This window comes from Brassica napus, chromosome C7 (assembly GCF_020379485.1).
Source record: "Brassica napus cultivar Da-Ae chromosome C7, Da-Ae, whole genome shotgun sequence".
Lineage (NCBI taxonomy): Eukaryota > Viridiplantae > Streptophyta > Magnoliopsida > Brassicales > Brassicaceae > Brassica > Brassica napus.
Window position 1 is genome coordinate 43,261,526 of NC_063450.1, and position 25,979 is coordinate 43,287,504.

Here is a 25,979-nt window from a genome sequence, read left to right on the forward strand (position 1 = left end):
CAATGGTTCTCTATAATTTCCTCTGTAACTTCTACTAAAATAAAATAACTTTATTATAAAATTAGTTTTGATTCAATGGTTAACTCTATGATAGAGCGAAATATAGAAGAATATTGATTATCTACTCCAAATATAGAGTAAAAACAATATTAATTTATATTCCGCTCTATTATAAAGTAAATTTATTATAGCTAATCATTGAAGTAAAACCAACTCTATATGAGTTAATATATTTTAGTAGAAATTATAGAAGAAATTATAAAGCACCACTGGAAATGGTCTAAAGTGATCATAAGACCATCTCCAATATTACACAAATTTTTTTTCTATATTTTATTCTAAATGGAGTAACTTTATTATTTGGTTTAATGAATAGAGTAATGTTATTTTTTTACACCAAATAATAAAATTATTCTATTTAGTGTAATAGAAGAAATTTTCTTGTTTCATTGGAAATGCCCCAGAGAATCAATAGATTATTTGCATCAATCTTTGAGATTTCAATGAGGTAAAGAGTCAAAAAGTGTAATGGCACACAAAAAATCTCATAGGTGGGGAAAAAAAGAGAACTCCATTAAATATATAAACTCCTACTTAAGTATTTTAAACACATATATATACACACACATATGAGAGATAGTCACATCATAAGTCACAACTAACAATTTATATATATCTCTCTCTCTTCTATAAGTTTTAATGGTGATTTAATAGACCCGTAGTTCTCTCAGCCTCTGATCATCATCCGGTTTCTACTCTCAGCAAAACACAAATCAACGATAATATCTCACTCTCTTTACTCATTCTTCTTATTTGGATAAGATTTGCTCTCCCTCATTTTCAGCAGACTCAATCCAAACCCTAACCTCTTTGATTCCCATCGCATAATATTAATTATTCTCTTCAAAAAATCAATTATAAATATTTTGAAGAAACACCTTTCTTCACCATCCCTCTTTTATTCTTACTCCACGCTTTAAATGTCAAATGGTTCAATCTGTCCTTTGCCCTTAAATACTGTCACCACCACCACCATAATTTCTATACTCCAAACACTTCTCGTATTCTCTTAAGAATAACTACTTAAAATACATTACAAATACACACCAAACAAGAGAATAAAAGAGAAACGATTCTTGGTTTAGCTTTCTTGATGGATTGGAAGAAAGAGATGGAAGGTAAACTAGCGAATGACTACTTGTCCTCCAACCACGGCATGATGACGTCACAACGCCGCATCTGCGTCTTCACCGGTCCGGTGATCGTAGGCGCCGGACCGTCGGGACTAGCGACGGCGGCTTGTCTCAGAGAGAAAGGTATAACTTCGGTATTACTCGAGAGATCAAACTGCATAGCGTCACTATGGCAGCTCAAGACATACGACCGCCTTAGTCTCCACCTTCCAAAGCAATTCTGTGAGCTTCCGCTTAAGCCCTTTCCCGCTGACTTCCCAACTTATCCGACAAAACAGCAGTTCATCGAGTACCTCGAGGACTACGCTCGTAGGTTCGATATACGACCGGAGTTTGGTCAGACGGTCGAGTCGGCGGAGTTTGATGAGAAACTCGGGATGTGGCGAGTGAGGAGCGTGGGTAAAGAAGGCATGACGGAGTATGTTTGCCGGTGGTTGGTGGCTGCGACGGGGGAGAATGCAGAGCCGGTTGTCCCTAGGTTTGAGGGGATGGAGAAGTTTGCAGCCACGGGGGTCGTTAAGCACACGAGTCATTATAAGACCGGTGGAGATTTCGCAGGAAAAAGGGTTTTGGTCGTCGGATGTGGAAACTCCGGCATGGAGGTTTGTTTGGATCTATGCAACTTCGGTGCTCAGCCTTCTCTCGTTGTCAGAGACGCTGTGAGTATTTTTTTTCTTCTTATTTTAAGAAGTTTTTAAATTAATTAAATCAACGTTTTCTTATGCGTATCCGATATTAGTTTTTTTGGCTCTTTCATGTTTGGTAGTGTTCTTCAGAAGAATCACATAATTTTTTCGTGTTGATCTTCTGATATTCCTAAGTTATTTTTCAAACTCAAGATATTACCTACTTTCAAGTTCAAAAGAAAAAAAATATATTACCTACACTTTTCATGATTCTGTGTTTTCCTGATTTTTTCTTGAAATCGATATAATAGATTATTTGATTTTTGATTGTACAAGATAATATCCCGTAACCCGTTTATGAATATGTTTTAAGTTAAAACGAATTTTAGAGAGAACAAAAATATGTTCCTCAAATACTTGAAAAGGTGAAAAGAACTTTTAAAACACATTAACACTCATCATTCAATCTTAAACATCATTAACTTGAAGATGTTTTTCCAAAAGTTTCTTTAGTCTTCTTATTAATCGAATCCCTTTAACAAGATTTTATCAATAATAATAAGTGTTTCAGAACATCTATTTCGTTTGTACTATTTTCATAAAGAACCCAATTATTTATATATACAAACTAATTGTAGTTTAATCATTAATGTTTCTTTAATACTAGCTGGAGATTTCAGAATAATCTTTCGTGCACGCTGTTTAATTTTTGTGTGCTTTTACAGTAACAATTTGAAAAAATTTATACTTCTTTTGCTTTTCAGTTTGATAATATTCACATTTGATTTTTTTATTAATCTGTTTTTTACTTACTGAAAATGTAAAGGATGGTATTCATCCTTAAGATTTTATTCTGTCTTTTTAGGCCCTTGTGACTTCAAGTTCCAACAATTTGTTTATGTAGTTTTTTATATAAATAAAGAGGTTTACCTAATTTCTGTAATTCGGAAATACTAAAATATAGAATGAGAACTATAAGAATATAAACTTTATTGGGATTATCACAAGCACGCGCAAACATTCTCACAAAAATCATAGTCTCCAAACATTATAAAATATAGATAGAATATGATTTTCTCTTTTGAGGTTTATAAATCCATAAGTATTTGCTAATTGTTTATTTTTAACTGGTGAAGGTGCACGTCCTACCGCGAGAGATGTTGGGTACTTCAACTTTTGGATTGTCCATGTTGTTACTCAAATGGTTGCCCATCCGACTTGTTGACCGTTTCCTCTTGGTTGTTTCCCGGTTCATCCTCGGGGATACCACCCTGTTAGGTCTTAACCGACCACGGTTAGGTCCATTGGAGCTCAAAAATCTCACCGGCAAAACCCCGGTTCTGGACGTGGGGACGCTTGCCAAGATCAAAACAGGAGATATTAAGGTACCGTATATCTCAATCATATATATTTACACTAATAACCGGTTTATTGATTGTGATATTTGATTTGTAATAACAAAAGGTGTGTTCCGGGATAAGAAGGTTAAAACGGCACGAAGTTGAGTTCGATAACGGGAAAAAGGAGAGATTTGATGCCATAATATTGGCAACTGGCTACAAAAGCAACGTACCCTCTTGGCTAAAGGTAGTCAATAATGATAATATAGTTATTTTACATATGTTCACTTTTCTTTAAAACGATCATTAAAATCTTTATTAAAATTATCCTTTCGTAAGAATATACAAATATATATTTATCAAGAGGTCGCATTACATCTTTTTCTAACAAACAAATAATTTTGCAGGAGAATAAAATGTTTAGTAAGAAAGATGGATTCCCAATACAAGAGTTTCCGGAGGGATGGAGAGGGGAATGTGGGCTATATGCGGTGGGGTTCACAAAACGTGGGATTTCGGGAGCATCAATGGATGCAAAGAGAATAGCTCAAGATATATACGAGTGTTCAAGAAAATCTGATCAAGCCCATAGACATATCCAAGTGTTCATGTCAAGTAAACCTGATCAAGCGTAAAGTAGATTAATAATAAACGGTTGAGTGATGAAAGGTTTCTGTCAAGAAAAATACATAACTTGAAGACGGGTAGCGATCAAAGAAGAAAATTGATGGTTTGGGTTTCAAGGGGAGGATGGGGGCGTGATGTAAATTAAGACTTATCTCCAGCTGCAATGCAAATTGGGGAAGAAAAAATGAAAATGAAATTTAGTGAGAGTGATCGTGGTGGGAATTGATGATCATCTGCCCCAAGAAGAGGAGGGGACCCTCTCTCTCTCTCTCTTTGCATGCTTATAACCCACTTTGTAAATCTTTCTATACTTTCTTTCTATGTTTCAGTTTCTTTATTGTAATTTCCTTAGTTAGGTATGCTCTTTGTTTTTCTTAGCTTTTTCGGTTCAATATTTTTGGTAGAGTATTGTCGTGATTGTTTTTTGTTATATACATAATATTTGTTTAACTAAAACTCTTGCCTTTTGTAGCTAACATAATAGTAAGTGAATTGTTAAAAATATAAATAAGAAGCTTTAAAAATGTCCAATTAGAATGTGTCAATGAAACTTCGTTGTCGAAATGATTTCATTCCCTAGTAGAAGTATCATAGATATGGACCACTGTGTTGTACATTCGTCAGAAATTAAGACCTGCACATTTATAATTCTGCTGACCCCTTTTTCCAATTATAGCTAGATGTACGGTCTCCACATGATTTTTTTTTGTCATATTTTAGAATTAAACTAGCTATAAATCTATCGTAGATCTCATGTCAAAATAGAATGTTCCGTTTAGATTACATCATGGATTTGTTATCTTGGCCGTATTAGTAGGATCTTGCGTATAAAATATATTTCATAAAAATCAGCAAAACAGTTGTGAATCCGTATATTCTACGACGGGAAAATAAACCTACCATGTCAGGTATGATTTGCAGCAAGCGAGGTCAAACAGATAATCAAAATAATTCACTGTCAAGGATATATAGTTGCCCAAGTGATGAATATCAATAACCCAACGTCGTTCAAGTCAGAGACCATAAATTTAAAGCCAACCACGCGTCAGTGGTCGGATGGTACAAGGTGTTCCGCGAATCTCTAAGAAACCAGAATTCAAATTCGCTGCTAATCCAGATAAATACGGGCATGGCCACCGAGATTTTCAAGTTCTCTTTCCGGGGAAGTCACCCACTACCTTTTTTTTTTTAATTTAAAGCCAATTAGTATACATTGTATTCATTCAAATATTTTAAAATGGAAAAAATATCAGTTGAGGAGAAATTATTATGGTACAGACCCAATTACTTTTTCTGAAAACCCTACGAAGACTGGGATGATACAAAAGTGGAGAAAACAGCTTATAGCTCGGAATAATCCTAGAGTCAAATCCTTATTTTAATAAGACTCTGCATAGTGATTCGGTACCAGTCTAAGTTTTTAATTTGTAACTAGGTTAAGATCCGCGTCATGAGCGGAATCAACATTATATATATATAAATTATTTTATGTATTAAATATTTTTACATATTATAAAATAATAAATATATATTAAATAATTAAAAGTCAGTAACTATTAAATATATAATTATTAGTGTGAACATATAAATCAATTTTATTAATCCAAAAAATATTTTTTTATTTGATAGGATATTTTATTAAATTTAAATGATACTAACATAGATAATATATTTTAGTATATTTTTAATATTAATGTCTATTAAATGATGATTTCTACTCATATAGTTTTCTTGATCATTTATATCTTTTATAGAAAAAATTTAAATTACTGATAACAAAATTTTCATTGTGAGATTAATAGTTTTAGTAATTTATAATTTTTTTTAAAAAATAAGTTGTCAATGATATTTCAAAACTTTTATCAAAAAATTGTTTAAAGTAAATTTTAAAACTAAAATATTGTATTTTATATGGTTTATAGTTTAATTTAAAACGAAACGATATATATATATATATATATACATATATATCAATCTTAATAATTAATTAAATTAGAATTTTTACTTATATAATTTTTGTAATCATTTGTATTTTGTCATAACAAAAATTTTAAACCATGGATCATAAAATTTGAATGTGAGACTTTTAACAATTTTAGTAATTTATAGCCGTTTGTAAAAATTCAAAATATAACATATACATAAAAATCTAAGTTTTTATTATATGGTTATTGTGGTTGTTTAATTTATTTAATAGTTTAAAATTAAACAAATATGATAGAAGATACACTATTTTTTATCAAATCTTTATTATTCAAAATCATTAATTGACATATATACTTTAGCCACATTAGGCTATTCCGTAAATTTTATTTAAGGAAATAATAAAGTACATTAATGATGAATTTATTGTTACTTTAATAAAAAGCTTATTATATAATTAGATGAACCAACATATTTTTAAATGATTCTAAGAATCATTCTATAGTGATGACATGTGGCTACAAAAAGAAGTTGTAATGCTTATCAAATAATATATATGGGATTTTATCAAATAGTATAAACTATTTAAATTGCATTTGCACGGAGAACCGTATTAAATAATGTATTGGTACCGAATATTTCTTGTTTACGTCACCACAAAATTATAAGCTTTTGGGCTACAAAAGTTGAGACATGTAATGAAACTCGGTTTTAACCAAAAATATGTAACCAGTAATGCTTTTTTGGACTTAAGACCATTCTCTAATCACCAGTAATGTTTATATTTTTTTCCTAGTCTTTGGACCATTGGCCATGTGGCTGACCTTAAAAGCCATGTGATTAGAGAATGTATACTTACCTAAAACCATGTGGTTCATTGTTTAGATTGTCATCTATGAATCTCTGTCAGGTAACTTGTTCAGATCCAAACTAAATTGTTTTTCATTCAAAAATATATACCCATTGAAATTCTGAAGCTTTTTAATCAATCGAAAAATATATATTAATGTGTGAAATAAAAGAAAATCAGGGAAAAATATAAGGGAAAATGGAAAAAGGAACAAGGATCTTACATAAATTTTACTTTTGTAAAAGGCACATAAGTAACACGCCGGAGGCCTACACTTTTGGCAAGATGTTGGGGAAATTTTAGGAAACAATATCAGATATTCAGATCCCAAATCAAATCTTTCTATTTTATTTTTGTCAACATCAAATCATTAATTTTAAACATCACTTTTTGTTTTAATTAAATTTTTGGTGAAGTAATTAGTAGTGGATGGCCCCAAGTAGGCAAACAGATTTGATATATCCTTACAGTTCCTAGTCCCACATTTTGAACATAAGAAGAACTTGCTTTTTTCAAATCATGTTTCTGCTTTTTTCTCTGAAGCTCTTTTTCTTTAATTTTGCCTTTTATTAGTTTGTGTTTTTTTCTTGGCTCTGAATTATATAGCTGGCTTGTCAAGCAAATCGTGTTGGAAAGTGGTGCTCTTCGACAGTAAACGGTATAGATGATTGCGTCCATATATATCTTATACACATGACTGGGAAAGATCATAATATATTTGACCAAATGAAGCACTATGTTTGTTAAATATCTCTGTGCTGCTGCCACCAACAAAAAAGCATATGTGCTCTCAGCAAAATAGTTAATATTTAATAATTACCACAATGATAAAAACTAGGGTTGTTCAATATTGTAAAACCGAACCGTACCGAACCGAAATCGATAATATGGTTTGGTTTTGGTATATGCCATATAAACCGAATGGATATAATTTTATAAAAACCGTAGGATTTGGATATGGTTTGGTATATAACCGATTAAACCGAATAAACCGAACAAAACCGATTAAAAGTAGAAATATGTAAATATGTATCTATTTTATAACAATACATAAAAATCTATTTGTTACATAAGTTAAATTTGTGTTAATAACTATTACCATAATTTTATAGTAATAAAAAACCTTAATTTGTAAAACACTTGAACTATAATTAAATGACAATACATCGCAATTCAGACATCTTATTTTCTAAGTCTTCTTTTGATCTTTTTGCTTTATTTTAGTCTTCACTAAATTAATATGAAGATTATAAATTTGATGGACAATAATTAATGAAAAATTTTCACAACTTTTTTCTTATCTGTAAACAAACAGAGTTTCGTGTTCAATTGAAAAAGCATGACTTTAATGAACACTAAATATGAAAGAGTGGAAAAACTTTTCTTTCATGTTTCTGTTTCTGTTTCATATTTTTATTTTCAAAATTTCAAGTTTTAATTTTAGTTATAGATTTGATTATTTTATTTGATGGTAGAAGTATTTTTATTTTTTTGTTCATTTATTTGTACATGCAATATATTTTTAATAAATGACTGTGTTGACAATATGACTCTAAAATTCATATAATATGATCTCAAACTAAATAATTATGTTTTTTTGGTATAAAACTGAATAAACCGAAAACCGACGGTATATAAACCGAACCGAACCGAAGTAAATATGGATTTAGAATGGTAGTTATATTTTACTAACCGAAATACCGAAAACCAAAAAAAGCTGAACCTAAACCGAACTGATATCCGGATTGAACACCCCTAGACTACCAATTAATTGTGGACATATAGTAATTTGTTGGGGTTTTAGAGAATTGTTCAAATATATTAGTTTTTAAATAATACTTCCATTTTTTTATGAGAGATCTTTTAGCATGAACTTGACGTATTTAGAATAATTTTCCTGCAGTTTTAATTTCTCTTAAACGGAAGTTGGCACAAAATGCCGTAAAAAGAAGGGAGTTGACACGCAAGTCCCCTAACTGCATTATCTTGACCATTTTTCATTCATTTCTAGTATTTTTGGTGAAAACTGTGATATCACCTCTATATCGGAAACCCAAACATCGTAATAGTCTATCTCAATGCGAATCGAATCTATATGGTAGTAGTTCCAGCATCAACCCCTTTACCATTTTTCATTCATTTTTAGTTTACTTCATGCTTTAAGTTTTATTCGGATGCTCGACCTGTTAATTGATCAAGTTTCGAGTACAATCTACTATAATGCATGAATGTACGCACCGTTCGTATTTACTCTATATATAAGTCGATTACATCATCTTTCTTTTAACGGGCTTCAAGTTATACAATCCTAAATTGTAATTATTATTTTTGCCTCAAAATAAGCCTACATTTTGTCTCACGTCAATGAATTTGGGAGCAAACCCCGGTGACTCAAAACCAAGTGGAGTCATTGAGCTATTATTCGGTCATCACCAAAATGAATATATAATATATATATATATACACTCTATGTTTTAAAATGATAAAATACATATAGTGCAGAGACTAGAACGTATGGCAAATCACTTTCAGTGAAAACATAGTTAAAGACTAAAGAACTCACAAAATCACAGCACTAACAAATAATACATAAGGTGCCTCGTTGGTTAGTATTAACACCTTTCATATTTTGTGAAAATTGACATCGTATACACATTGGTGAAAAATGAAAATAGGGAAATGTGGTCCATATGTCTGGTACGTGCATATTCTTCTCCTCCACAACAAGGGAAGTAATCTCGCTGGACGACCCAGCCGCTCTAGTACATTTGGCACTCATGGGTCCTAGTTCTCTATGAACCACCCGATTCCAAAAGCTTTAAACTCTCACTGGTCCTACTCCTTCGCATTCATGATCTTAACGGTCTCAAATGGACCATTTCATTTTTTTGTCCGTCAAAGATTTGTTTTCGATAAATTCAATTAAAATTGGAAATGGAGATCGCACGGTAAGACTAGCAGTCAAACGTGTCTGATCCTATAATCTCACGGTTATGGCTCGTTGAAGCTTTGATTGATCAATGATTAAAAAGGAGTAATCTCGGATTTTAAATATCTGTCACTCACCAGATTTGACGTGAAGATACATCTCTCCATAATTACTCACGAGGATTTTAACTAATAAAGGCCACACCAAACTTCACCAATGTTTTTATTTTCCATATCTTTCTACAAAAAAATAACTGATTTTCTTTTAATGTGACTCATTAGCCCTGGGACGGATCCGGATATCCGGGAAATTTAGGATATCCGGATCCGTCGGATCCGTGGATTTAATATCCGGATCTCGGATAATAAGTTTCAGGCCTATGACTCATATTAATTTCAATAACAGTGTTTGCAGATATGGTTAAACAGATTATGTTCGTTTTTCAAGCCCAGTCGCAGGCCAACAAAACTACGAGTGGTGTGTGGTGTGTCAACGGAGAATATTAATCGCACAACATGTGTTATATATACCACTTAATCGTTAACCAGAAGCTGTAAAACACAACAGGAATACCAATTTTAATAGAAGATTGCATTTCACACACTTAATCATAGCTTGAACGTAAACGTGATGTATTTGGGTAGTATAGTTCTTGTTTAACTTAAACTCGTGGTATCATGTCAATTATATTCATGTAAGACTATCATAAGCTGGTTTATTTGAGATTATATAGTTATTTGATTAAACGTAACTGCATGTAATTATTAGTATTATATAGTGTTTAGTCTTACGAAACCATAGCATCTCCAATCTATTTTTATATTTGATTTTGTATTAGCATTTAGAGATAATTATATTCTAACTTTTTGTAACTTAATTATATTCTAACTTACTTCTATTTATTTTAAATATAATTGATATTTTTCTTTATATGTGAGGAAAAAAAATTATTCTTACTTTGAATATAGAAGAATATTATTTTTAAATATATTGAAGTAATTTTGTGTTCATTATAATTTTTTATTTTATAAGGAAATAGCAAAATGAAACTATCAACGCGATCGCCTGAAAATTGTGACCAGCACTTTTGAATATTTTTTGTATACATAGAATTAGAAAAGCGTAGTGGGCGTAATTAGGAAAAACGCGTCAGTTGATATGATGAAAGTTACACACTTCAAAATATAATAATAACAAAACAAACAAAATCAACCATGGTTTTGGCCTTGCGACTTCATCCATCTCCAATCAATGTACAATCAACATCAGTTCATGTACTCTTAAAAGAAACCACAATAACTAACAACATGCGTAGCTTATTACCACGTAGTATCCCAACACAAAAAGCATGATATGAAATGTCATATGTAATTATGACCCATTCTTGTTGCTTTACGAAATATAAGCTGAAATGGTTCACTAGGTGGAAGGATTTGGTTAAACGCTGTGACGGATGTGAGAAGATAGAGATCAACAGATGGATAAACAATAAAGAAAGACACAGAGATTTAACGTAGTTCACCCCTAACGGCTACGTCCACGGATAAAGAGAAATTTTATTGATAGAGGAATTACAGAGATCTGTCTACAAGAAGATCAGATATAGTTTCTCTACGGCTGCTAACTAGGTTTAGAGGAGGCGCAAAATATATATAGTTGTGTCCCGGAAAACCCTAGCACTAGTGGGCCTAAAAAAAAATAAGGCCCAACAGATTCAAGGCATTATTCAACAAATCTCCACCTTGACTTGAATCCTCCATAATCAGATGTACCAGAATGCACTTCTTCGTGCTCAGAATACAGATGTACCAGACTCTCTCTTTGCTCAGATGTTCCCTCGAACTCAGATGTCAGATGTCCCGTCGGACCAGATGCTCCTCAGAGCCAGATGCCCTCACTTGGACCAGATGCTCTCTTCGAGCCAGATGTTCTCTTCGAGCCAGATGCCCCTCAAGGCCAAACGCCCATCAGGGCCAGATTTAACAGCTTGAGATGTTTAGCAAATCAAGACAATGCTTGAACTTGCTATGAGGAACCGGCTTAGTGAACATATCCGCAGGATTATCAGCTGTTCCTACCTTCTTCACTTCAATCCTCTTCTCATCTCTCAGAAAATGGTATCTTACATCAATATGCTTGGTTCTCTCATGATGAACCTGATCCTTGGCTAAGCAGATAGCACTTAAGCTATCACAAAACACAGTAGCCTGATCATGATGAAGACCAAGATCACTGACCAATCCTCTCAACCATATTGCCTCCTTAGCAGCTTCTGGCAATGCCATATACTCTGCCTCAGTTGTAGACAAAGTCACTGTCGACTGCAAAATCGCCTTCCAGCTCACAACAGAACCACCCAAAGTAAATATGTAACCAGTCATAGATCTCCTACTGTCCACATCTCTTGCATAATCCGAATCAGAATACCCAGTAACCAGTCTCGGATCCTTGTCTCCATAGACAAGACCAATATCAGATGTACCCTTAAGGTACCGGAAAATCCTCTTCACAACGATCCAGTGCTCCTTTCACGGCTAAACCATGAACCTACTCACAACACTGACAGCGTGTGCAAGATCTGGTCTTGTACAAACCATAGCATACATCAAACTTTCTACAGCACTAGCATAAGGAACACGTGACATATAATCGATTTCCCCTTCAGACATTTCATCACTCATGGTAGGATGAAAATTTGCAGCACATGGAGTATCGATAGGCTTAACATTAAGCATCCCGAATCTTGTCAAGACCTTTTCAATGTAGGCCTTTTGTGACAAGAACATATTCTTCTTCGTCCTATCCCTGAAGATCTCCATTCCTAGAATCTTCCTCGCAGCACCCAAATCTTTCATCTCAAACTCAGAACTCAGTAGTTCTTTTCAGCTTCTGAACATAACACTTCTTCTTGGCAGCTATCAGCATGTCGTCTACATACTGCACCAGGTAGATATACGACTCATCCTCCACCTTGCTCATGTAGACACAACAGTCATAAGGACTTCTGTCGTAGCCCAACTTGACCATATAGCTGTCAAACCTCTTGTACCACTGTCTAGGAGACTGCTTAAGTCCATACAGCGACTTCCTCAATTTGCACACATGATCTTCTTTACCAGGAAATAGAAAACCCTCAGGCTGAGTCATATAGATCTCCTCCTCAAGCTCTCCATGAAGAAAAGCAGTCTTCACATCAAGTTGCTCCAACTCCAGATCCTGACGTGCTACTATCGCCAATAGCACTTTGATAGAGGTGTGTCTGACCACGGGTGAGAATATATCATTGTAGTCCACACTTTCTCTTTGACTGAAACCTCTAGCAACAACTCGAGATTTATACTTGACTCCCTCTTCTGGTGACTGACCTTCTTTTAGCTTATAAATCCACTTGCAAGTCACAACTTTTCTCCCAGGTGGTAGTGTGACCAGATCCCATGTGTGATTCTTTTCATGAGATTCCATCTCATCTCCCATTGAAGCAAACCATTTCTCAGATGCATAACTTGAAATGGCTTCTCTGTAAGTAGACGGCTCGTAAGTGTCCACTTCCTCTGCAACCTGTAGTGCATAACCCACCATATCTTCAAACTGATATCTCTCTGGTGGCCTAACATCAACTCTCCTTGGTCTGTCTTTAGCAATACTGCGTTTTTCAGACCCAATACGTTGATTTCCAGAATTGGAAGATTGAGGCTGCTCATCAGACGTCGATCACTCGCTCTCTTCCTGAGCATCGATCGATCTCGTGTTGTCGGACATCGATCGGAGATCTCTGCCATTGCCCAATCTTGTGTCTGGCGTAGATCGATCGCTCCCTGACACTGGATCGGTCGATCCTGGGTAGTCTGACTGCACTTCCTGCAGCTCCACCTGCTTGTCAACATCCTCCTGCTCTGCTTCTGAAATGGACTCAGCTGAAACTTTGAACATAGAACTCTCATGAAACACAATGTTCCTGCTCATAACAACTCGTTTCTCAGATGGAGACCAAACTCTGTATCCCTTTACACCATCTCCACAGCCCATAAACAGTCCCTTCTTCGCTCTTGGTTCCAGCTTTCCTTCATTAACATGATAGTAAACCGTGCAACCAAAGACTCTCAGAATAGAATAATCAGCAGATCTTCCTGACCAGACCTCATTAGGTATTCGACACGCGATCCCTGTATGCGGTCCAAGATTGATCAAATAACAAGCCGTGTTCACTGCCTCAGCCCAAAACCTCTTCTTTAAACCAACATTAGAAAGCATGCACTTCGCTCTCTCCAGCAATGTCTGGTTCATTCTCTCTGCTACACCATTCTGCTGTGGTGTATACCTGATTGTATGATGCCTAGCAATCCCTGCATCCTTACAAAACTGATTGAACTCTGTGGAACAGAATTCCAGATCATTATCAGTACGAAGCCTCTTAATCTTCTTCTCAGTTTGATTCTCCACCAGTATCTTCCACTCCTTGAAACTATTGAAAGCTTCACTTTTGTGCTTCATAAATGTTATCCAAGTCTTCCTCGAATAATCATCAATCATGGACCCAAAATACCTGTGACCCTTCAGCGACTCCACCTTGGAGGGACCCCAACAATCTGAATGGATGTAATCCAGTGTGCCTTTTGTTTTATGAACAACCTTAGGAAACTTCTTTCTGTGCAGCTTCCCAAACACACAGTGCTCACAGAACTCAAGGCTCTTGGTCTTATGACCACAAAGAAGATCCTGCTTCGACAGAATCTGCATCCCACGCTCGCCCATATGTCCAAGCCTCATATGCCACAACTTGTCCATATCTTCCTTGCGAACCTCTAGAGATGCAACATTTGCTGAACTTGAAACCGTAGAACCTTCCAGCAAATACAAAGTACCATGAATGAAACCTCTGAGAATCACATCTGAACCTCTGTAGACACTCAGAACTCCATCTCCACCTGAATACTTGAAACCTCTGCTATCCAAAAGACTAACTGAGATCAAGTTCTTGGACATAGATGGAACATGTCTAACTCCAGTCAACGTGCAGACTCTATCATCATGTGTCATGAGCTTAATAGAACCGATTTCTGCAATATCGCAAGCAAAGTCATTCGACATCTTGATCTTGCCATCAGTCACTGCCTCATACTCTGAGAACCATTCTCTCCTTGGACACATATGATAAGATGCGCCCGTGTCCAGGACCCACACATCTCTAGGATGTGTTTTTCCATGAGCAACCAGCGCAATATCTTCATCAGATTTAGCCTCATTCTCCTTCTTAGGACAATCAGACTTCCAATGTCCTTTCTCTTTGCAGTAATTGCAAATATCAGTTGGTTTAGGACCCTTTGAAAATGACATTTTGTCTTTCGACTTCTTGCCTTTTCCAAAGTTCTTTCCACCACCTACAAACAACCCAGAAGCTTGGTCGTCTGTACCAGAACCAGATGCCTTGCGTCGCAACTCCCTGCTATGAAGTGCTGACCTGACTTCCTCCAAACTCATTGTATCCTTACTCCCTATGAATGACTGAACAAAGTTCTCATAGAAGTTTGGTAATGATACCAACAAAATCAGTGCCGCATCCTCATCTTCCACCTTAACATCAATATTCCTCAGATCCAACAAGATGGAATTTAGACTGTCAAGATGATCTTGGAGTTGTGTACCTTCTTGCATCCTCAGAGCGAAAAGACGTTGTTTCAGAAGTAGCTTCTTAGTCAGAGACTTCGTCATGTATAGACTCTCTAACTTCGACCACAAATCAGCTGCAGCATCAACACCGGAAACTTCGATGATGATCTCATCTGCCATACACAACAAAATTGTTGAATACGCCTTCTCTTCAGTAACCTTCATCTCAGTAGTAACAGGTTCAACCTTCTTCCCTGACAACGGTGCCCAAAGACCTTGTTGCTTCAGCAACGCCTTCATCTTGATTTGCCAGAGACTGAAATTGTTCCTTCCAGTAAACTTGTCGATCTTCATATTCATCCCATACATCTTCTCACCAGATTCAACCCGAAGTTTTGATACCAGTTTGTTGTGACGGATGTGAGAAGATAGAGATTAACAGATGGATAAACAATAAAGAAAGACACAGAGATTTAACGTGGTTCACCCCTAACGGCTACGTCCACGGGCAAAGAGAGATTTTATTGATGGAGGAATTACAGAGATCTGTCTACAAGAAGATCAGATCTAGTTTCTCTACGGCTGTTAACTAGGTTTAGAGGAGGCACAGAATATATATAGTTGTGTCCCGGAAAACCCTAGCACTAGTGGGCCTCAAAAAAGACTAAGGCCCAACAGATTCAAAGCATTATTCAACATTCCATATGCTGAATCTGAACAATGAGTTAGCAATTATGCATCCCACGGTCAGATAACAAAAACAATGAAAGAGTATGTTAAATAAGGGCTACAAACGGAAACTAAATACTAGGGTTACAAAATTAAAAAGAAACTGAAAATAGGATTACTATTATAAATCATGGAGTGGATTGCCATTAACCAGGCCCGGCTCAAGACCGGCCCAAGACCGGCCCAATACCTAGAAGATGGAGAGATGGCCGAAGCCCTAGAGAGAGGAGAGAGAGAGCCGACTTCAGGAGAAAGAGAGGCGGCCACAAAGCTTGGAGAAAAGGAAAACCTTTCCTTTTCCTATTAGATGTAATCTTTCCATTATTATATATTAGTAGTTTTCCTAATCCTAGTGAGTTTAGGTTTTGGATACTTTCCATTTATCTTCATCTTGTAATCCTTATATAAAGGAACCCCTTGATCATTAATAAAACACAGAAATATTCAGTCTCAAACCTTCTATTTACAACACGTTATCAGCACGATAGACTCCAAAACCCTCAGACAAAACCTAACCTAAAATCCGTCACACATAAACCCTAAACCAGGCGCAACTTAAAATCGATCGATCTCTCTAACCCTGAGGAACCAGACAACGAGCCACATATCATCTTGAAGCTCTTGATGAGAAGAATCTATCAGCGCAAACCGTTCATTGATCCAATCTCAGACGCGTCCTCACTCGCAGAAACAATACGCGGTGCCGTCTTGGTCTTTTGGAACCCTAATCCGAACCAACAAAATTTTCTAGCCGAATTCGAATCCTGTGAAAGATAAGTTTATCATACCTTAGTTGTTTGATGATATCTTGTTCAGATTATGGTGTTCATGTTATCTAATACTCCTTGTTTTTGTTTTCATGAGCTGAGAGGAATGGTGCAAAGATCTCAACACAAAGTTGTTCGCGATCCATAACATGACCATGAACCGAAGAACCCTAAATTGTTCTTGCTTGTGTTCCGGCTTGCAAACACCCGATCATCTAAAGCCCTTAAGCATTCCTGATCCCAGACATTCGCAGATTCCTGTTCTCAACAGAGCCAGCCCACGTTCGCATCACAACCAGCTCGCAATTCAGATCAGCCGATTGCAAAGGCAGCAGCTTGCGACCCGATAAGGAGCCAGCTCGCGTCCGTGTGCAACTAGAGGTTCATCTGACTTTGGTGGTCCGGTTCAACCCTACAAAATAAAGGTAATTCAAAATCTGAAAACAAGAATCGAATTTGGTTGTTTTGTAAAGATTGAAACCTTAAAATATAATCTCTAAGACTAAAAGCCATAGGTCAAATAGATCAAACCCTAAAAGAGTAAATCGGAGCTAGAATAAGTCTGATCCCCTAAACCATAATTTGAGATTGATCCATTGATCAATTAAAATCAAAGTCTTAATGATTTTGAATCTCAAATCAAACTCCCTTGATCAAAGATCAAAGTTTTCAAAATCGCCTAAAAACACTAATTTAGAAAATCGGTTTTAATTTTTTGATTTGAACCTTGATTGTTTGTTTGATCACCTAGAAATATTGCTAGGATTTTTTAAACTCGAATCTGAATATGAATTGCATTCATACTGTTTAAAAGGAATCGACCAGCATGTAGTTTATAAAATCTTGAAACCGTTTGCATTAAGTAGAACTACATGGCCGTGTGGCTTGATGATTGTTTTGCACCATGGTCGATTAGATTGCTTGATTTTCATAAATGCGTAAGACATGTTTGTGGCCGAGCTTGTTGATTATCTTGCGGCCACATGATCACATTGTGAAACTTAATTTGAATGATGATGTGATTCAGATGTCGAAAAATCTCAAACAGAGACTATGCAGCCCTTAATCTCTCCGGAGATAACAACTTGCAATGGGCGCTAGATACAAAGATCAGTCTAAGGTCAAAGGGACTTGGTGATACTATCATCAAGGACAACAATGAGACCAATAAGAATCGGTACAGGGCTATAAGTATTATACGCCATCACCTCACTGACGGTCTAAAAGATCAGTACATCACGATGGAAAATCCACTAGAACTTTGGGATGCTTTACAGCATAGATATGATCACCAGAAAACGGTGTTACTTCCAAAGGCTAGAAACGACTGGAAGAATCTTAGATTTTTGGATTATAAGTCAGTGGATGAGTACAATTCAGTCTTATTTAAGACGGTCTCGATGCTGAGACTTTGTGGTGAAGTAGTAACCGAAGAAGAGTTACTTGAAAAGACTTACTCTACATTCCATTCATCAAATGTGATACTGCAACAGCAGTACATAATGAAAGGCTTCGCCACATATACTGATCTGATCTCGTGCATGCTTCTGGCCGAGGCAAACAATGAGCTCCTGATGAAGAACAGTGAAGCTAGACCTGTTGGAACAACACCATTACCGGAAGCTAATGAGGTTGAAAAGAAAGAACCCAACGAGTGCAATTACGTCCAAAACAATAAGAGATCACACGACAATGGCCGTGGTGGTTACAAGGGGTGTGGCAGTGACAATTACTCGAATAGCCGAGACAACTACTCGACCGGTCGGAAAGGAAACCACAATAACCGTGGTCGTGGTTCCAATTATGGTCGTGGTCGAGGTAGTTATGGCCGTGGTCGAGGCGGCATATCCAAACCGTCTTACTCGACCAAATCCATTTGTCACAGATGTGGAATGGGAAACCATTGGGCCAAGAACTGAAGAACCCCTAAGCACTTATGTGAGCTCTACCAAGAAAGTCTGAAGAACAAGAACCCGGAGGCTCACATGGTTCACGATTCCGGATATGAGGCCGATAATGATTCCGACATTGCTAAAGATGACCAGATGGACTTTGAGACTTTTGATTGTCTCTAGGACTAAATTTCGATACGACTTGTCTTATTGCTTTATGATTTGCTTTGATGTTTCACGATTATATATATATATATATATAATAAGAATTGATTTTGAATTCATTATCTTGCATGATCTTACTTGAACATATAAATGATTTTAAAGAGTTGCCTAAAAGGCATAATATCCAAGTAAGAAATCATGAAAGAAGTATAGTAAGCCTAGTAAAGAAACTATGGCTAAAGGCATTACACACACCCAATAAAATGTGACCCATTGAGTTATGATAATATGGTTTCTAAATAGAAACAATGGGCAAAGAGAATGAAACAAGTTCCTTCGGATTCAAAGAAAGAAAAATAAACGCCTAAGACCTTATAAGAAAGTGGTCGAGACTATACCTAATGATCTCTACTGATTTAAACTATGTTATAGATCAGTATAATGAGAGGCAAGAGCCGTGGTAACCATATTGAGATAACACCACGAAATTTTACACTATATGGCATGATAGGATTAGCCATCCTAAAGTCTAAACTTGATGCAAAGATTGAAAAGGCACAGAGTTATCCCGTAAAAGATCTCACGTTGTGAAACATGTACACAAAGGGAAACTCATTAGGCTTAATTGTCCCAAGCACATAAACCCATGATAAATACTACAAGTTCGTGTACCACTATGGTCTAAGACCATGTTATATGGCTCAGCCATTACTCGGCTATAAAGGACCATTCCTCGGCCGTAGAGGCCATGATACAAATGGCCAAACCAAAGAGGCCATTACCCGGCTGAAGAGACCATGAGAATAAACGGCTCAGCCGTGACTTGTCGTGACTTGGCCGCATAGGGCAGGCTTGGCCGCACACGATCCATTACCTATAAAGATTCGGCCAAGTAAGCCATTACCTATAAAAGGTTCGGCCATGTAAGCCATTATCTATAAGACTAAGATTCTAAAGTCTATAAGCTTGGAGACATTATGTTTTACATATATAGAATGATAATATGATCATATGCATCAGGCCATATAAGTGAGCATAGATATTCCCATCTCAGATTGAATACGGGTCATAAAACCAGACATACACCATCTTAAGAGATTTTGAATAAACCACCACATACATACATGTGCCGTCTAAGATGGAACCTCAGAAGAGGATTGAGAATATATAAGAATAAGATCTTCTCCACGAATTCAAAGGACCGTGAGCCAAAACATGGGTGATTAAAATAGTGGCCAGGTACGGATTGCATGAAACAAATGAATCCAAATATTAAAGGAGAAAGATTATAAGCTGGATAAAGAATGTTAAAATTACGAATGGTTTTAACCATCATTGTCTTGGCAAAGATCCTCGGACTAGAGATTATAATTTAAGACGTCCAAAGAAAGGTTATATAAAGCTAGCTAATTGAGAAGCTAATCGAAATGCCAAACACTGACCCGAGAAATGACTAACCAGCTTAGCACCAAATGAATGTCCTAGAAGAGACATAATCAAGTTGCTATAGAGTCTATACAAGATAGACCAAGCATTCCATAAGATAAAGGAATCTCGAATAGAAAAGAATGGTGCATAGAATACAGATCCGAGATTATAAGAGAAACCATACCAGACATTGAGAAAAGGCTGCGCAGCTACACATCTAAGGTACCAAACCATGTAGTCTTGGGACGCCAAGCTACTAGGTAACAAAGGTCCTGGATAATAAGATCTCAAATCTATAGATCATGTCTGAAACATAATGGAACCACATGAAAGTGTCGACACACACACACATTTGTATAAAGATACATAAAGTTATAGCACTTGAACATACAGAAATGAACAAGGATCATGAACCCACGAAAGAGTACTCATACAATCATAAAGAATAAAGATTAGATTGAAAGATAAACGTGGAGGTTCAAAGTATCTAAAGGAGAGATGGACGTATTGGCCATATACATATACAGAAACACCATCTGATAAACCAGTAAAATAGATGGATCTTGTGAGGTAAAGAAACCGTGAGAAAAGACACATGATCACGAGGTCTAGAGTGTTCATATTTCCTAATAACAGCATTCGATTATAGCTTGTTACACAAGGTACTCACAGAGATCAAAGGAACAAATTATAAGGAGATAAACTCCTATGTGGTGGATGCTGCTACAGATTTTCGAAATTGACAATGGTCTGGTCATAAGAAAGAAATTAGATACAAATGATGCATATGGATCACTGGATAAGATGAAAGAACAACTTCGTTCCTAAGCTGATTCATGGACTGAAACATAAAGCAGCTGCATATAGTATGTAAAAGAAATTGATCATTGATCTTGGAGTTGTATAAAAGACAATCCAATACAGTCTATATATTTGAAATTCCTTGTGATTATACTTAACCTTAAAGAGGTTAGTAGGCATAGAATAAATCTATGTGGGTGTCCGACCAAAAGCGTCCGGCCCCGGCCCTTCAAACTAAAGATGTCCGACTCTGTCCATCTAAGGGCGTCCGGCTCTTCAGCAAAGAACGTCTAGCTCTTCTACTAGACGCGTCCGGCTTTTAAGACTAAAAGACGTCTGGTCCTTTTTCTTGATCACGGGCTAGTTGAGACAAAAGATCAACCGAATACAAATGTATTGTAATCCATAAGCTTGTGAGAGCCGAGATCTATGACCTAATAATATATATATATTTCAGTGTGTGATATAATCCACAGCAACAGAGGTCTTGAGATACTATCAAGAGATGGATAAAGGACTACGATGTCCGAGATAGATATGGTAAAGAAATCGATGACCACATCCATGAGAGTGTTCGGCCGCAGAGCCATAATAAGAGATTATAAACTCACAGCAAAGATCATTGATCTTGAACACTCATGAGACAAGTAGTGGACATGTATAGACGAGGTATATGACCCAGACATGGATCGGCCAGATCGAGACATAGGTTCATGATAACCATGTCTAGTACATTGTCCATAAGTACTTGGTTTATCCGACCATAGTAAAGAGTTAAGAGTAGACGATCACGTCTAGACTATGGACATATGCAAACACGATTTGCAAAGACCCAATAGTGATCTCCGAGGACAATGTGATTCACATTTCTTAGCACATATGCTTTACCGGGACACTCGATGTCAAAGGACATGAGAAACGACCTATGAAGTCGAAGTGGTCTAATTATGGTTCAGTAATGAAACTGGCCGATTACTCTCATCCTATACATACAGGAAATATCACACACCAAGATGCGTAGAATGTAGAACCTACAGTGAGGTTCACATCAGGGGGAGTAGTGCGTGTTGTACTCTTTTTCCTTCATCATGGTTTTGTCCCACTGGGTTTTTCTGATAAGGTTTTAATGAGGCAACATGAAGCGTACTACAAATCCTGTATGGTTATGGCATCCAAGGGGGAGTGTTATAAATCATGGAGTGGATTGTCATTAACCAGGCCCGGCCCAAGACCGGCCCAATACCTAGAAGATGGAGAGATGGCCGAAGCCCTAGAGAGAGGAGAGAGAGAGCCGACTTCAGGAGAGAGAGAGGCGGCCACAAAGCTTGGAGAAAAGGAAACCCTTTACTTTTCCTAGTAGATGTAATCTTTCCATTATTATGTATTAGTAGTTTTCCAAATCCTAGTGAGTTTAGGTTTTGGATATTTTCCATTTATCTTCATCTTGTAATCCTTATATAAAGGAACCACTTGATCATTAATAAAACACAGAAATATTCAGTCTCAAACTTTCTATTTACAACAATTACGTATTGGCATAATGGAAAATATTACATAGTGTTTTAAAGCTTATGTTATTCATCTTCTTCTCTATATCTTGCCAAAGCGATACTTTTGCGAAAACAGACGCAAGAGAAATATTACATAGTTCATACTCTAGCAATGTGAATCCAACAATTCTACGTAGATGTTTCCATGTAATCATTATTACAAGTGATTGATGAGTAATAAACATTTCATGTTGAAAAATGTAGCTATAGATACGGATGCATGTGTGAAAATCAGATGGATACAGACAAAGATTCTATAGTGGAAGTAAGTGTCGAAATGAGGTGCAAAAGAGTGGTCCTAATTAACTAAAAGGTCTCAGAAGATACTAATGCCTTCCCAGTGAAATGCAAGCGAATTAAGATTAAAAAAGTGATGTCTCTTCACTTTAGGGTCCCCTCTTCTCTCTCTTTTTTCCCTTTAATAGGCCAATCGAAGAAGATGGATCGTGATCGTGCATGCTCATTATTGGATACTTGTTCCTCTCTTTAGTTTTTCTTTCTTTGCTTACATTGCAAGATAAAGGGTATGTGCTTCCATTATAATATTTATACAATTAGTATAGGAGTTTTGTTCATCCTACTCGATAAAGCATTTATTGTAAACACCAATTTCTATCACCCGTTCTTCCATTTCTAATTCTATATTGAATAACCCAAAAGTAAACGTTTGCAAAGATAGATGATTAGATGTTAATATGTTATCAAATTCATTTATGCAGCTGGCTCCCAATTTAGCCAAATTAATTCCTTTAATTTTTCTGATAACGGATGTTCCATTTTATTCATCGTTTATATGATTTTTTAATTGTTGTTAGTCTTTGTCGTTAGCCGTGTATATAAACTAGACTAAGACTATTGATTTTTTGTTTTTGTTATTTTATGAGAAGAGAATGTGCCCTCTGTTCAAACCTGTATTTCCGTAATTCATTGTCTCACATTTTATTTGGCATTGGAAAATTAAACTACACATATTCTCGTATGCGTTAGTTAGTGATAGTTGACCAGTGACCACCTTCTTTATCATTGCGTAGTTACTAGTTACAACGTTACTAAGGTGGGTGTCAATTTATATTTGTCAACGATAGTATGGTTACGTAACTTGCTTTCGCTAGATACATTATATTATACTACTATATTATGTAAGATGTATATATATATACAACCCGTTAAAACTACCAGTTATATCAATTGTTTCTCGTTTCTTTAATTTGTCTGTTGATTTATTTAGTAATGAATTAATAATGATTAACCGTCAACCGTGAAACAATCAGTGTTATTACCAAGTCTTATAGTTAAATTTGGAGCATATCAGAAGTTGTGGGCCTAATGGTCGGTGAAAGTAGGACAGTTTGATAACACTCACTCACTCTCCCCCATTTTCTCACAAATGATCAAATATTTTATCTTTATGCTTTTTCAGTTTTCAATCTTTCTTTTACTAGTAAGAAAGCAAATCATATCTCTCGACATGTGTGTGTGTATACTTGATCAAGATTCTTTTTATCTTGGGTGTAAGTGTAAGTTCTGATTATACAAAACGTTACAGAAGAATTCACATAGTTAGGGTTATCCCTATATGCAAATTACTTGGAGGTATACACTGTAACGTCTAGGTAGTATTGGGTTTACTCAACGATTGATGTCGGACCTTTTGGGTAAAGCAGGCCCATCGTTTCTGCTACTCGGGTTATTCGGAATTTTAAAGTTTGTGCAATTCTAAATTCTGGTAGACGTTTCAGGGTTTGCAGGTAGGCCCATCATTGTTAAACAGGCTTCCCGTAGCTCGTCCTATTAAAACAATCGCACGGTAATATGTTCATGTTTTTTATTAACTGTATCCGGAACCTAAGAAAAAACTCAGACTAATTTCTATAAAAAAAATACAGTTCACAGATTAATATTTTCTCTGAATATTCAAATAGTTCGTAAACAATACGCATTTATCCACATGACTACGTGATGAAATGTAGTAGAATGCATTTGAATCAATGTTATTTAGATTACTCGTCTGCCAGTAAACCATCATGATATGGTTATGTTTACGTTTTATTTATTTTGTTGTTAATTTATAAGTTTGTGTTGCCTTTTTTTTACTATTAAGACAGATATTCCATTAATATAGCAATCAATAATTCTTATTACACGCAAGTAAAGTTTATCGACTCTTCTTATCACCATAAAATGTGACAAATTCAGTTAAAAACATATACTGTCGGAAAGTACTAGATACTGCACGAACGAGGTGAAGACGAGATCGGCCACTCCACCATGGCGGTATACGCGGCGAAGTAATATGTTACGGTCAACCATATAAGGGTTATTGATTATGTAGAATCCTTGACGGCGTGGCAGTTTCACAACGGCGTTGATGACGTCGAACAGGTGCTGGTGATCAAAGATGATATCCAGCTCATCCACGGTGAGCCAATAGGCTCCAGTTCTCGCCGATTCGGCGTTCACGTATTGTTGTTTTCAGGTTAAGTGGCTGGGAAAGTCGGCGCCATAATTATGATCGTTACTGTTTTGTTTTTCAATCCGATGGATTTTCGAATTGATGGATTGGGCTAGGCTGCGATCCATAAGTGAATATTTTTTAAGAAAGAACAAAAACAAAAACGAAAAGAAAAAGCCATGGATCTTAAAAACTCAAGAAAATCTTGAAATTTTAGATCCATGTATATTTTTTATCTGACCGACTGAAAACCCGACGATTTGAAAATACTTGAAACTCAATTCTTGAAATAAAGGCTTGAATTTTTTAATCTTTAACGGATTGAAAACTCAAAACTGACGATTTGAAAATACTTGAAATTAAAACTCAATTCTTGAAAACTCGAGAAAAACTGGATCTCTAGTCTAATTGAAAACTCAAAACTGACTATTTGAAAATAACTAAGAACTCAAACAGAAAGGGTAGAATGAAGAATCAGAATCTATAATATAACGAGGCAGTTGCATCGTTCCTGAGCCGCCACGTCAGCAAGTAAGTGGGTTCCACTTTTAAAAAATGTGAAAAAGTGTCAAGCATGTGACTCAAACCCAGGTTATTAAGTTATAAACACCAACATTTATACCACTAAACTGAAAAATACTTTGTAAAAAATATTTTGTACATTGATGGCCGAAACTAATATATATTTATGAAGGTCGGAGACCTTTGCTTCTTCGGTTTTCTTTGTGGGATCCACACTTATTTTTTTATCTAATGATTTAATAAATACTTTATAACTCACGTTTTGAAATGAGTTTCGTTAAAAAAAATGCCCAATAGACCTCTTTGGTCTGTAAGCGATCTCTTCAATGGAAGTTTAGCGCTTTTAATTTTTAATCATCGGTTCATGACTCATATAAGAAACACATATTGGCTCTTTGAGTTCTATGAATCAGTTTATCTTCTTTAGTCTCTACATCTCCCCATCTTTAATAAATTCATCATCGGTTCTTTTATTTTGCATGATAAATCATGATTGTGTGGTTTTAATTTTCTTTGGTCATCCTTAGCTTACACCCTTTGATCAAACCAAGAAGATGAAGAAGACATTAGTCGTTCAG

At 35.9% G+C, this 25,979-nt stretch overlaps 1 protein-coding gene across 1 annotated transcript; it reads left to right on the forward strand.

The window, feature by feature from the left end:
* The first annotated feature begins 642 nt into the window (after positions 1 to 642).
* On the forward strand, positions 643 to 4,236 carry LOC111207578 (indole-3-pyruvate monooxygenase YUCCA6). The gene is made up of 4 exons (XM_022705764.2): positions 643 to 1,852; positions 2,956 to 3,204; positions 3,284 to 3,406; positions 3,567 to 4,236. The coding sequence occupies exons 1-4, from the start codon at positions 1,154 to 1,156 to the stop codon at positions 3,792 to 3,794; spliced, it is 1,299 nt and encodes a 432-aa protein (XP_022561485.1). The 5' UTR covers positions 643 to 1,153; the 3' UTR covers positions 3,795 to 4,236.
* Positions 4,237 to 25,979: the final 21,743 nt, after the last annotated feature.

Bases quoted from the DNA above. Each gene is read 5' to 3' on its own strand.
- LOC111207578 (XM_022705764.2), top strand. From the start codon at position 1,154: ATGGATTGGAAGAAAGAGATGGAAGGTAAACTAGCGAATGACTACTTG. The intron at 3,205-3,283 runs GTACCGTATATC...TAATAACAAAAG, and splicing joins TCAAAACAGGAGATATTAAG to GTGTGTTCCGGGATAAGAAG. The intron at 3,407-3,566 runs GTAGTCAATAAT...ATAATTTTGCAG, and splicing joins ACGTACCCTCTTGGCTAAAG to GAGAATAAAATGTTTAGTAA.